At 54.2% G+C, this 13,178-nt stretch overlaps 1 protein-coding gene across 1 annotated transcript; it reads left to right on the top strand.

Annotated features, from left to right (window-relative positions):
• Nucleotides 1-10,941, top strand: scnm1 (sodium channel modifier 1). The gene is made up of 8 exons (XM_073061284.1): nt 1-115; nt 516-586; nt 2,809-2,897; nt 3,443-3,555; nt 5,897-5,991; nt 8,755-8,906; nt 9,208-9,346; nt 9,835-10,941. Exons 1-8 carry the CDS (start codon nt 65-67, stop codon nt 9,932-9,934), a joined length of 810 nt encoding a protein of 269 aa, XP_072917385.1. The 5' UTR covers nt 1-64; the 3' UTR covers nt 9,935-10,941.
• The last annotated feature ends 2,237 nt before the right edge of the window (nt 10,942-13,178 follow it).

Raw genomic sequence — 13,178 nt, forward strand, 5'->3', positions numbered from 1 at the left:
AGGCACTACAAGTCCCAGGATTCACTGCGCTCGTCCGGAAGCTGATGCCGCCGGTCCACTCACCATGGCCTTCAAACGGGATGGGGATGATCTGAGTCAACTCAACGCTCTCAGGGTGGGTCCAGGTCCACAGCAGGGCACGGGCGGGCGGGCATGGGCTGCCGTGGCGATGCTCCTGTCCCCCAGGGACCTAGTCTCTCTCACCCAGAGCTGCTATGAAATGGCCCCATCACCCGGAGACCGCGGGTGTCAAGGCAATGACCCCAACACCGGAGACAGCGATGTGGATGTCACCCGGAGACACCCCACCAACCTGTGATACCGCTCCCTCTGCCACTGACGGGCTGTTTCCTCGGCTGCTGAGCTCCAGAACTGCCCCCGTGCCCCGTGCCCCGTGCCTCTCCCTCCCCTCTTTTCCCTCGGGGCGGGCTGTAGCACAGTCTCCCACTCGGGGTGTTCCCTGCGATGGGGTCAGTCTCTCACCGTGCCGGCCAGTAACCTCCCTCTCCCCACAGAAGCGACGGGTGGCAGACTTGCTAGCCAGCTACATCCCCGAAGACGAAGCCATCCTGCTGAAGAGCGGAAGGTGAGGGAACCGTTCGACATTTCTGCAGGAGGGGAGGGGTGCGGTGTGGTAGTCGAAGATGGACAGGGTGGGAGTAACAGGAGGAGGATGTCGACTGTGAGGAACGAGCTGCCAGAGGAAGTGGTTGAGGCAGGCACATAACTACATTTAAAAGGCACTTGGCCAGGTACACGGATAGGAAAGGTTTAGAGGGATACGGACAGGTACACGGATAGGAAAGGTTTAAGAGGGATACGGACAGGTACACGGATAGGAAAGGTTCAGAGGGATACGGACAGGGACACGGATAGGAAAGGTTTAGAGGGATACGGACAGGGACACGGATAGGAAAGGTTTAGAGGGATACGGACAGGTACACGGATAGGAAAGGTTTAGAGGGAGATACGGACAGGTACACGGATAGGAAAGGTTTAGAGGAATACGGACAGGTACACGGATAGGAAAGGTTTAGAGGGAGATACGGACAGGTACACGGATAGGAAAGGTTTAGAGGGATACGGACAGGTACACGGATAGGAAAGGTTTAGAGGGATACGGACAGGTACACGGATAGGAAAGGTTTAGCAGGATACGGACAGGTACACGGATAGGAAAGGTTTAGAGGGATACGGACGGGTACACAGATAGGAAAGGTTCAGAGGAATACGGACGGGTACACGGATAGGAAAGGTTCAGAGGGATACGGACAGGTACACGGATAGGAAAGGTTCAGAGGGATACGGACAGGGACACGGATAGGAAAGGTTTAGAGGGATACGGACAGGTACACGGATAGGAAAGGTTCAGAGGGATACGGACAGGTACACGGACAGGAAGGTTTAGAGGGATACGGACAGGTACACGGATAGGAAAGGTTTAGAGGGATATGGGTCAAATGTGAACAAATGGAAGAGTCGAGAACCTCACACTGACTCGTTCTTCCCTGCTCTCAAGTCGACTCTAATGAAGTTGAGTTTATTGAGACGTGCTGGAGGGAGCTGGGTTCGATGGTGACCTCTTTCGCTGTGTGTGTGGAGTTTACACATTCTGGGTTCTTTTCTCCCCCCCCCCGTGCTCCTGATCCCAACCATGTGCAGAGTCAGTGGGTTAATCAGCCAATGTAAGTCACCAGCCCCCACTTCTACTAATTATTGTCACATAGAACATTCCAGCACAGAAACAGGCCTTTTGGCCCTTCTTGGCTGTGCCGAACCATGTGCCAAGGTGGAATGGAAAGGTTTTTTTTCTCGGTGCTAACCGGACAGGTCAGCACATCGAGGGAGTAGAAAAGGGAAGCAGAATGAGAGATAGAGTGTTACAGAGAGAGTGCAGTGCTGATTGGAGTGGGGCAGACATTCCTCGAGCAGGGTGTGTGGGATCCTTCATGATGTTACTAGCCCTCTGTAGCCTTGGCCTGGGTGCTGGTGATGCATCGGGCAGTTTTGGCCACCCCTTCGCAGAGCCTGTCTACCGCGAGGCAGTTTCTGCACCCTGCAGCAATGCAGCTTGTTCGCATGCCCGCTACCGCACGGGCATAATTCAGCAGTCTTTGGCCTGGTCAGAGAGTGGAAATGTTGGTGAGCTTTCCGTATCGTGGGACCACGAGTTGGAAACTGCTCACAGCTGTGCCGTTGGTGTAAAGGGGGCAGTGAGTGGTGTGAGTTCTGCTGAAGTCGATAACCATCTCCTTTGACTTGTTGAATTTGTCTGGCTCCAGGCCTCAAGGTCTTCTACCTCCTCTCCGTAAGTTATCTCTTCGTTGACTGTCATGTCATTGGTGAACTTAACAATGTGATTACTTGGGTGTTTGGCCGTACAATCCTGTGTGAGCAGAGCGTACAGAAATGGGCTCAGCGCACAGCCCTGGGAGCATCCATGTCGAGGATGATGGAGAGGGAGGAGTGGTCGTGCAACCTGACCGTCTGAGGTCTGTTGGTTAGGAAGTCCAGTGCCGTGGTGTCGCAGTTTGTTCACCAAGTGCGGTCTCAGGCAGAGCAGTTGCTGTGCCAAGCTGTGATAGGATACTTTCTGTGTGGCTGTGGGGAGAATGAAATGAGGGCGGCAGTAAATGGGTGGTTGATGGCCAGCACAGACTAGATGGGCTGAAGGGCGTGGCACTGTGCTGCTTCACCCTAGGGGACGGGGTGGTGGGGGTAACTGTCTCTGGAGGGCTGTGAAGCCTGTGGCTAATTGTACGTCTCCGACTGTACCTTCACTGGGCTGCGTGTCCCTCTCTTTCCCAGGTACGCCTGTTCCGTCTGTTCCTACCGCCCCGTCTTCGACACAGTCGACATGCTGGCCGTCCACAGGGCAGGGAAGAAGCACATCGCCAGTAAGTGGTAAGCGGGAAGCTGAGGCGGAGGGGGGAGACAAAATCAGAATCTGGTTTAATTTTGAGGCGTCGTATTTTGAAGGTGTCCTGGATACGGTACATCTGTAGGAATTTGTGAGCATTTGGTGACATACCAAGTGTCCTCGATCTCCTAATGAAATATATCTAATGGGAATGTTGGGAGGGAGGGAACGCCACAGGAATGGTGGCACGGATGGAGGGAGTGAGGATGATGGGAGGAGGGGAACAGGGCAGGAGGGCTGGCGAGGAGGGAGGGAATGCCACAGGAGGGGCCCCAGGGAGGAAGAGAGAGATGAGGGGTTGTGGGGAGGGCAGCGTCAGAAAGGGAGGTCCACCGTGGGAGGGAGAGAGGGTGTGCTGCTGGAGGGTGTATCACGGTTCATTTTGGGGAAGATACTCTCCGCCCAGCCACTGCTCCTGTTTTCCCGTGACAAGGTTGACCACTCCCGCTGCTAGTCGATTGTCGTGTGCATTTCAGTAACCACTGACCCATCCCTCTCCTCCCCACCACCCACACACACCAGGCCTCCAGCACTTCTACGGACAGAAGAGGGGACTACAGATGGAAGTTCAGAAGCACCGGCACCGGCAGCACGTCCGGGAGGAGGAGTCGGGCTCAGAAGCCAGGCCTGAGCAGGTAAAACCCGGCACACGCTCACTCCGGAATCCCTGTGGAGGCTGGAGTGAGTACAAACAAACCCAAGGTATCGTCCCAGGGAATTGTCCAATTCGAGCCTCCTGTTGTTCCCTATCCCAAATTCCTCAATCCATCAACCTCCCAGTTTGGAATTGGTTTATTATTTACCGAGATACAGAGAAAAGCTTTTGCCTGTGTGCCATCCAGACAAATCAGCACATTGAAAAGAAGACAGTGCGGAATAGAGTGTCGCAGTCACAGAGAGAGTGCAGTGCAGTGCAAGGGTCACAACGAGGCAGACTGAGAAATCAACTTTTCATCTTTTAGCGTATGAGAGGTCTGATAACAGAACCTGATGACAACAGGACAGAAGCTGTCCTTGAATATTGGTACGAATTTTAAAGCTTTTGTCTCTTCTACCCGGTGGGAGAGGGCAGAATACAGAAGCCCCAGGGTGGGAGAGGGGGGAATAGAGAATGCCTGGGGTGGGGGGGGGGGAATGGAGAATGCCCGGGGTGGGAGAGGGGGGAATAGAGAATGCCTGGGGTGGGGGTGGGGAATGGAGAATGCCCGGGGTGGGAGAGGGGGGAATAGAGAATGCCTGGGGTGGGGGGGGAATGGAGAATGCCCGGGGTGGGAGAGGGGGGAATAGAGAATGCCTGGGGTGGGGGGGGAATAGAGAATGCCTGGGGTGGGGGGGGGAATGGAGAATGCCCGGGGTGGGAGAGGGGGGAATAGAGAATGCCTGGGGTGGGGGGGGGGAATGGAGAATGCCCGGGGTGAGGGGGGGGGGAAATAGAGAATGCCCGGGGTGAGGGGGGGGGGGGAATAGAGAATGCCCGGGGTGGGAGAGGTCTTTGATGTTGGCAGCTTTCCTGAGACGGTGCTGTCAGTGGAAGGGTCTGGTTTCCGTGATGGACTGGGCTGTGTTCACAACTCCCCACAGTTACTTATGGTGTTCAGAAGCAGGTTAAGGACCATCTCGGGTAAAACCCTCCCCACATCAACATGAAATACTGTCACAGGAAAGCAGCATCCATCATCAGGGACCCCGCCACCTCTCTTCTTGCTGCTGCCGTCAGGAAGGAGGTACAGGAGCCTCAGGGCTCACACCACCAGGTTCAGGAACAGATATCACCCCTCGACCATCAGACTCTTGAACCAGACAGAGAGGATAACTTCACTCAACTTCCCTTGCCTATGGATGCACTTTCAAGAACTGTCCATCTCATGTTCTAGCGGGAACCAGGGTCCCCAATGGGTTTAAAGAGAGCAGGGAACGGGTTCCCACAGGGTTTAAAAGGAGTGGAAAACAGGATTCTCCGTAGGTTTAAAAGGGGTCCCGGTGGGTTTAAAGGGAATGGGAAACGGGGTCCTGGTGGGTTTGAAGGGTGTTGGTAATGGGGTCCCCAGCAGGTTTGAAGGGAATGGGCAACGGGGTCCCAGCGGGTTTGAAGGGAATGGGAAACGGGGGTCCCAGCGGGTTTGAAGGGAATGGGAAACGGGGTCCCCAGCGGGTTTGAAGGGAGCGGGAAACCGGGGTCCCCAGCGGGTTGAAGGGAATGGGAAACGGGGTCCCCAGCGGGTTGAAAGGGAATGGGAAACGAGGTCCCCAGCGGGTTGAAAGGGAATGGGAAACGGGGGTCCCCAGCGGTTTGAAGGGAATGGGAAACGGGGGTCCCAGCGGGTTGAAAGAGAGCGGGAAACGGGGGTCCCGGTGGGTTCGAAGGGAATGGGAAACGGGGGTCTCTGCGGGTTCGAAGGGAATGGGAAACGGGGTCCTGGTGGGCTCGAAGGGACTGGGAAACGGGGGGTCCCGGTGGGTTTGAAGGGAATGGGAAACGGGGGGGTACCGGTGGGTTTGAAGGGAATGGGAAAAGGGGTCCCGGTGGGTTTGAAGGGAATGGGAAACGGGGGTCCCGGTGGGTTTGAAGGGAATGGGAAACGGGGTCCCGGTGGGTTTTAAAGGGAATGGGAAAAGGGGTCCCGGTGGGTTTAAAGGGAATGGGAAACGGGGTCCTGGTGGGTTTGAAGGGTGTTGGTAATGGGGTCCCCAGTAGATTTTAAATGAAGCAAGAAGTGGGGCTCTATTTGGATGAGAGGGAGTGGGAACAAGTTTTTCAGACTTATTCTCAGTGCCCTGACAGATCAAGGCAAACATCCGATTAGCCTTCAATACCACCCTATCCTGCTGTGGCTGCCCCTAGTGAGCCACAAACTATGATCCCAAGATCCCTGGGCAGGGAAATATGAGATGCTGTGCCTGTATTTTGCATGGAGGCCCCGTCCTGGCAGCTGTGTGAGGGGTTACTGACCGAGATCTCGGCTTGATTCATTGCAGGAGTCGCTGCCACCTCTCCTCAGGAAGACTCGACAGATAGCTCACCACGCTCTGCTGACAGCGGCCCCCTACAACAGCTGCTGCAAGAGGAAACGGTACTACTCCATCAGCATTCTCACTGTCCGCCACACTGCGGGGGGCTGTGGGTTCACCGGCATGTTGCCGAGAGTGGAGGGCTGGAGATGTCAGGAGGGATTGGGAAAGCTGCCTTTAATCTCCGTGGAATATAGCAGGCTGAGAGGTGACATAATAGGTGCATTGATTGGACAGATAGTCAGAAACTCCCCCTTACCCCTGGGCCCATTAAACGTCTAAAACCACTGAAACAGGCCTGCAGCCCAACTGCCCCATAACGACCAAAACCCCCACCTAAAGCTAGTTCCACTTGGCGCATATCCTTCTAACCCAGGGGTTCCCAACCTTTTCTATGCCATGGACCAATACCATTCAGCAAGTGGTCTGTGAAGCCCAGGTTGGGAACTCCTGCTCTAAACCTTTCCTATCCATGTACCTGTGCAGGTGCTTTTCCAATGTCGTTAATGTACCTGCCTCAACCACTTCCTCTGGCAGCTCGTTCCATAGACCGACCACCCTCTGGGTGAAGAAGTTGCCCCTCAGGTTCCTATTAAATCTCTCCGCTCTCACCTTAAACCTGTGCCCTCTGGTTCTTGATTCTCAAACCCTGGGGAGAAGACCGTGAGCATTCACCATATCTCATGATCCTCTACACCTCTATAAAGCTCCTACACTCCAAGGAATAAAGTCCCAACCTGCTCAACCTCTCTCCATAACTCAGTCCCTTGAGTCCCGGCAACATCCTTTGAAACAATCTCCTCTGCACTGTTTCCAGCTTAATGGCAGGATATCCAAAAGCAAACACAATATTCCAACTGCAACCTAACCTCCCACCTTCCATTCTCCATGCCCTGTCTTTCTTCCTCGCCCTCCCAGCCTTCCCTAAAGTGGGTTGAGCAGAACTGGCCTGACACAGGGGAGCAGGGTGCTGAAGAAAGCACTTGCCACATTGGCTCTCTTCAGTCCGGACACTGGGTGCTGGGGTCCAACGTCGTGTCATGGCTGTTCAAGGCGTTGGTGAGATCGCACTTGGAGTACTGTGTGCAGTTCTGGTGGCACAACTATAGGAAGGATGTCATTAAGCTGGAGAAGGATGTTGCTAAGACTGAGGGATTTCAGTTACAAGGAGAGAGTGAACAGGCTGAGACTGTTTCTCCCAGAGAGACGGAAGCTGAGAGGTGACCTGATAGATGTTTCTAAAACCATGAGAGGTGCAGATAAGGTAGATGGTCACACACTTTTTCCCCCAGGGTAGAGCAGTCAAAGCACAGGAAAATTGGAACTAGCTAAGGTAGACACGTTGGTCAACGTGAACGAGGGGGGCTGAAGGGCGTGTTTCTGTGCTGTACAACTTGGAGAACTCCGTATTAGCGAGTGACTTAGATGTGAACCCTGTCAGATCTGGAGGCAAGGAGCGAGTGCCCTGCTGCTGGAGAGGTCTCAGAGAGACTACAGAACCCCAGCTGGCCCAGGGAGCAGAGTATGATGGACGTTTCAAAGCTTATTTCAAGCATCTGTACCGGCTCCTTGCAGAGGATGGTAAATTGTACCTGGGGTCACAGGCTCCACACTGCCACCAATGGGTGATGGGTAGAACTGCAGCCATGCCTGCCCCTTAACCCCTCACTCTTGCCTGAAAGGCAGACCCTGTCCGTGAGGAGTGGGTGCCTCTTCCTCTCTCCCTCCCCATGGGAAAATCACAAAGGTGGTCAGGAATGGGTTGGTTCTTGCTTCCGACATTAAGGGTCAGGAGGGGAAGGTGCGGAGAGGGTGTTCCCCGGTTTGCGAGCACCAGGGGTTGTGAGGTGTGAGGGAAGTGAGGTGGCAGCCATTTAAGACAGGGTTGAGGAAGAAAGTTCCCTCCTGAGTCAGTTGAAACTCTTTGCCTCAAAAGGCGGTAGAAACAAGGGCTTTAAGATGGCAGGAGATCTGTTTTCGAACAGAATCAGAATCAGGTTTAATATCACTGGCAATATTTAATATCATGACATTTGTTGTTTTATGGCACAAGTACATTACAATACAACAATAAAATCTCTAAACTGCAACAGAAAGTATATATAAAAATAAGTAGTGCAAAAAGAGAGGAATAATGAGGTGGTGTTCATGGGTTCAATGTCCATCCAGAAATCTGATGGCAGAGGGGAAGAAGTTGTTCCTGAAACATTGAGTGTGTGTCTTCTGGCTCCTCTACTAGCTCCTCGGTGGTAGCAATGAGAAGAGGGTGAGGTTCAGAGGAGGCTTATGAGAATGATCCCAAGAATGAAAGGGTTAATGTCTCTGGGCCTGCACTTGATGGAGTTCAGAAGACTGGGGTGGGGGGTCTCAATTTTTCCATTGAGAGTAGGGGAGATTCAAACAAGAGGACATGAGTTGAGAGTTAGGGGGCAAAAGTTTAGGGGTAACACGAGGGGGAACTTCTTTACTCAGAGAGTGGTAGCTGTGTGGAATGAGCTTCCAGTAGAAGTGGCAAAGGCAGGTTTGATATTGTCATTTAAAGTAAAATTGGATAGGTATATGGACAGGAAAGGAATGGAGGGTTATGGGCTGAGTGCAGGTAGGTGGGACTAGGTGAGAGTAAGCGTTCAGCACGGCCTGTTTCTGTGCTGTTATGGTTGTATGGGAAGCCTGCCAAATACTGTAAGGCCTGGATAGGGTGGACATGGAGAGGACGTTTCCATCATTGGGAAGGTCCAGGATCCGAGGGCACAGCTGATAATAGTCCTATGAGTGTCATGTCGGGATGACCTGACCCCTGCATTCCCACCTCTCCTTCTCCTCAGATCCGGCGATGACCACCCCAGACAGATGCCTAGCCCCAGCCCTGCAGAGGGGGGACAGCAGCCAGTGGGGGCACCGATGGCAGCCTCAGAACGGCCAGGGACGTGTGCCGACACCTGGGGAGGCGACCAGCAGCCCCAAGGGGCATCAGCAGGTACCAGGATGAGAACTCAGGATGGGGGAAGTGAGGAAGGAGGTAATGGGGCAGGGGTTCAGAGGGAGCAAGTGAGGGGAGGGAGGGAGGGAAAGAAAGGGGGAGCAGATGGAGGGAGGAAAGAAAGGGAGGAGTGGGAAGATGGGGTGAGGCAGACAGAGAAAGGAGATGAAGGGAATACAGTGAGGGTTGAGAGAGTGAAGGAAGGAGGAAGGAAATGGGGAGGGAGGGGGATTGTTGCAAAGAGAGAGGGGGGGTTAACCATGCACCTCCTGTCACAATCCCTCCTCTGTCCCCACAGGATCCCACTCGACTGGGGCTGACGCTGGGCGCAGGGGCCGGAGGAAGAGTGGCCGGTGCCAACCCCCCTCGCCCTCACCCGTGGCAGAGGTGGACCCGGCCAGGCAGAAGCTGCTGGAGTACCAGCTGCACCTGAGGAGGTGAGGCACCGCGGACGGAGTGAACTCCCCACCCCCTCCCCTAACCGTCACATCTCACCGATGCAGAGTGAGCTCCCCGCCGTGGTAACTGCTTCACTCCCCCACCCAGGGGTTGGGTTTAATGCCACACCTCCTCAGCCCACTGATAAAGGCTCCGTACTCTGCAGAGCAAGACCCCAGTGTGACAGGTCTCCGTGGTGGTTGGGGGACACAGTTCCCACAGTATGTGGGGAGGAAATGTCCACCTTTACATCGTCCCCTCACCCCCACCCTGCTGGCCCCTCCCCGCAGCCCCCCTCACAGCCCATCATCCCCTCCCCACGGCGCCCCCTCATCCCCACCCAACCCCTACTAATTCCTCTGCACTCAACCCACCTCCCTCCACATCCCACTAATTCCACCACCATTAGCCTCCTTCCTCTCCAACCCGTTCGGACGGGGAACATGCTTGGCCCTCACTCCCCTCCCCTCTGCCTTCCTCCCCACAGCTCCGGTTGGATTCAGGACTCTGACGGGAAGTGGGTGCGGGACGCAGCAGTCGAGTTCGACTCAGATGAAGAGGAACCTCCGGCACTGCCCCCACCCTGAGGCCAGGCCACCTCCTCCACTCTGCATCACCTGTCCTGCCAACCAACACCCCCCCTCATTCTCCCTCCATCCTCCCTCACTCTCCCTCTTTCCGTCCTCCCTTTCCCTTCTCAGTCTGTCATCCCTCACTCTCCCTCCCCTCCGTTCCTCACCTTGGTGCTTCCTCCCCCTCTCAGTGGTTGGCCTGGGCTGCGAGCAGGATAAAACGGGATTGGTGTGGCTGGGTGGATGATGGGCAGCACGGATTTGAGGTGGAAAGGGCCTGTTCCTGTGCGTTATCATTTCACACAACCCGGAGTTTCATTACTTGTGATCTCTAAGAGTCGGGCCCAACTGAGAGACACCCATTCTTCCTCCTCCCTCCCCAGCCCCCACTCCTCCTATCCAACCTTCACGTCTGCCACCTCGGCACAAAGTACCCAATATCTTCTACAACTGTTGAACCCAACCGTTTCAGATAACCTGCCACCCTGTTTGTGACAGAGCTGGATGACTGTACAACAATAACTGGCTCAGAGTCTGAAGAACACAGTGACGGTGGGGAGGGGGAGAGGACTCTGATGGGTCTGGTATGGTGCAACCCCCCCCCCCCCAGAAAGAACCCCACATTGATGCCAAGTAGTTGAACTGACCACTGAACAAGTGTGGAATGAAGGAACTGGATGGTTGTGACTGTGATGGACCAGAGTGAACGGTAGCCAATGGGAATCGCCACGGTCTGCAGTTAAGATGCATCACTGACTCTTCAATGGTGTAAAACCTTCTCCTCCTGACCCACTGCCCATCCTGTGTGTGTGTGTACCCCTGGATATGCAGTGCTCTCTAGCCTTGAGGCGCAGTGTGGAGCAGGCTGGGTATCAGGAGGTGCAGAGAAGTCTCCCAGTTCCTTTCCCTCCCACCCCCTTACCTCCCTACCTGTGCCAGCTTGGTTCATTGTGCTGAAGGTTATTTGCACCTAGCTTGTACATTTGTGTAAAGAGTCCGTGATTAAAATACACATCAATGAGTGTGCAGAGGTTATTTGCAAGCCTGCTTGCACACTTGTGTGCATGCTACCGTCAGATGCGTGCCCGTGGTTATTTGCACAAACACGTGCGCGCGCACTCGTGAACAGTGATGCATCTGCGTGCACGACAGCGCACGGTCGTTTGCACGCTTGTTCTCAGCAGCGTGCACGAGTGTGTGCTCCTTTGCACAATGTCTGTGTCTATACGCGCCTGACTTGAAACCAAAATAAGATCGGTCTCCCTCCAAATCTCCATGGCCAAACATGGTCCTGAGTTATTTTTACCCCGAGAGAGGGGGGTGGGTGGGGGCGGCCTCTCGGGTTACAGATCCTACAGACCCGTGCCGCTGGCGGCCGGCCGGGCAGGCAGGGGGCGCCGCCGGCCGGTTCGGAGCCGTCCGGATTCCTGCGGAGCGGGTATGAACAAGACTGTGGGGGTGGGGGGTAGTGGCCTTAACTCGGAGAGAAGGTGCGTGCGCGGCCTGTAACGACGGAACAGGCACAACAAGATCCCACGGCTCAGGTCGAGGCCCGATACGGGGTGGGGGAGCGGTGGTGTGGTGGGGAATCTTCACTCCCGACAGCAGTTATACAGCAAAGCCCTTGCCGGACCAGGAGCCTCACCAAAACTAGCCCCATTTGCCCGTGTTTCGTCACATCCCCTTAAGCCAGGGCTCCCCAGTCTTCTGTATGTCATTTAGCAAGGGGACCCTGGAGCCCCCACTCTGAACCTTTCCTATCCGTGTACCTGTCCGTATCCCTCTAAACCTTTCCTATCCGTGTACCTGTCCGTATCCCTCTAAACCTTTCCTATCCGTGTACCTGTCCGTATCCCTCTAAACCTTTCCTATCCGTGTACCTGTCCGTATCCCTCTAAAACTTTCCTATCCGTGTCCCTGTCCGTATCCCTCTAAACCTTTCCTATCCGTGTACCTGTCCGTATCCCTCTAAACCTTTCCTATCCGTGTACCTGTCCGTATCCCTCGAAACCTTTCCTATCCGTGTACCTGTCCGTATCCCTCTAAACCTTTCCTATCCGTGTACCTGTCCGTATCCCTCGAAACCTTTCCTATCCGTGTACCTGTCCGTATCCCTCTAAACCTTTCCTATCCGTGTACCTGTCCGTATCCCTCGAAACCTTTCCTATCCGTGTACCTGTCCGTATCCCTCTGAACCTTTCCTATCCGTGTACCTGTCCGTATCCCTCTAAACCTTTCCTATCCGTGTACCTGTCCGTATCCCTCGAAACCTTTCCTATCCGTGTACCTGTCCGTATCCCTCGAAACCTTTCCTATCCGTGTACCTGTCCGTATCCCTCTAAACCTTTCCTATCCGTGTACCTGTCCGTATCCCTCGAAACCTTTCCTATCCGTGTACCTGTCCGTATCCCTCTAAACCTTTCCTATCCGTGTACCTGTCCCGTTGAGGTACACGGGTGTGTCTCTGGTTGGCAATCAGTGGTGAGTGTTGTACCGCGGGGGTCGGTGCTGGGCCTGCAACTGTTCACCATACACATTAACGATCTGGAAGAGGGGTAGTGTATTTAAGTTTGCTGTTGATGCTGAATTGAGTGGAAAAGCAAATTGTGCAGAAGATACAGAGAGTTTGCAGAGAGATATAGATCGGTTAAGTGGGTGGGCAAGGGTCTGGCAGATGGAATGCAATGTTGGTAAATGCGAGGTCATTCACTTTGGAAGGAAAATGGAAGAACAGATTATTATTTAAATAGTAAAAGATTGCAGCATGTTGCCGTGCAGAGGGATTTGGGAGTGCTTGTGCATGAATCACAAAAGGTCGGTTTGCAGGTCCAGCCGGTTATCAAGAAGGCAAATGGGATGTTGGTCTTCATTGCTAAAGGGATTGAATTTAAGAGTTGGGAGGTCATGCAGCAACTGTACAGGGTACTGGTGAGGCCGCACCTGGAGTACAGATAAAATAGAGGCAGGAAAGTTGTTTCCAGTAGTAGGTGAGATTAGAGCTAAGGGACATAGCCTCAAGATTTGGGGGAGTAGATTTAGGACGGAGATGAGGAACTGCCTTTCCCAGAGGGCGTGAATCTGTAGAATGTTCTGCCCAATGAAGCGGTGGAGGTTACCTGAAGGATATATTTTTGTATAGTCGGGGAATTAAGGGTTACAGGCTCGACGGGCCAGATGGCCCATCGTGTTCCTCTTGTCCAAGGCCAGCCGTTTTGCGCCGATCCAATCTTCAGCGGTTCGGAGCAACTAGAGCCACGCT

Source organism: Hemitrygon akajei, chromosome 11, assembly GCF_048418815.1.
Source record: "Hemitrygon akajei chromosome 11, sHemAka1.3, whole genome shotgun sequence".
Taxonomy (NCBI): domain Eukaryota; kingdom Metazoa; phylum Chordata; class Chondrichthyes; order Myliobatiformes; family Dasyatidae; genus Hemitrygon; species Hemitrygon akajei.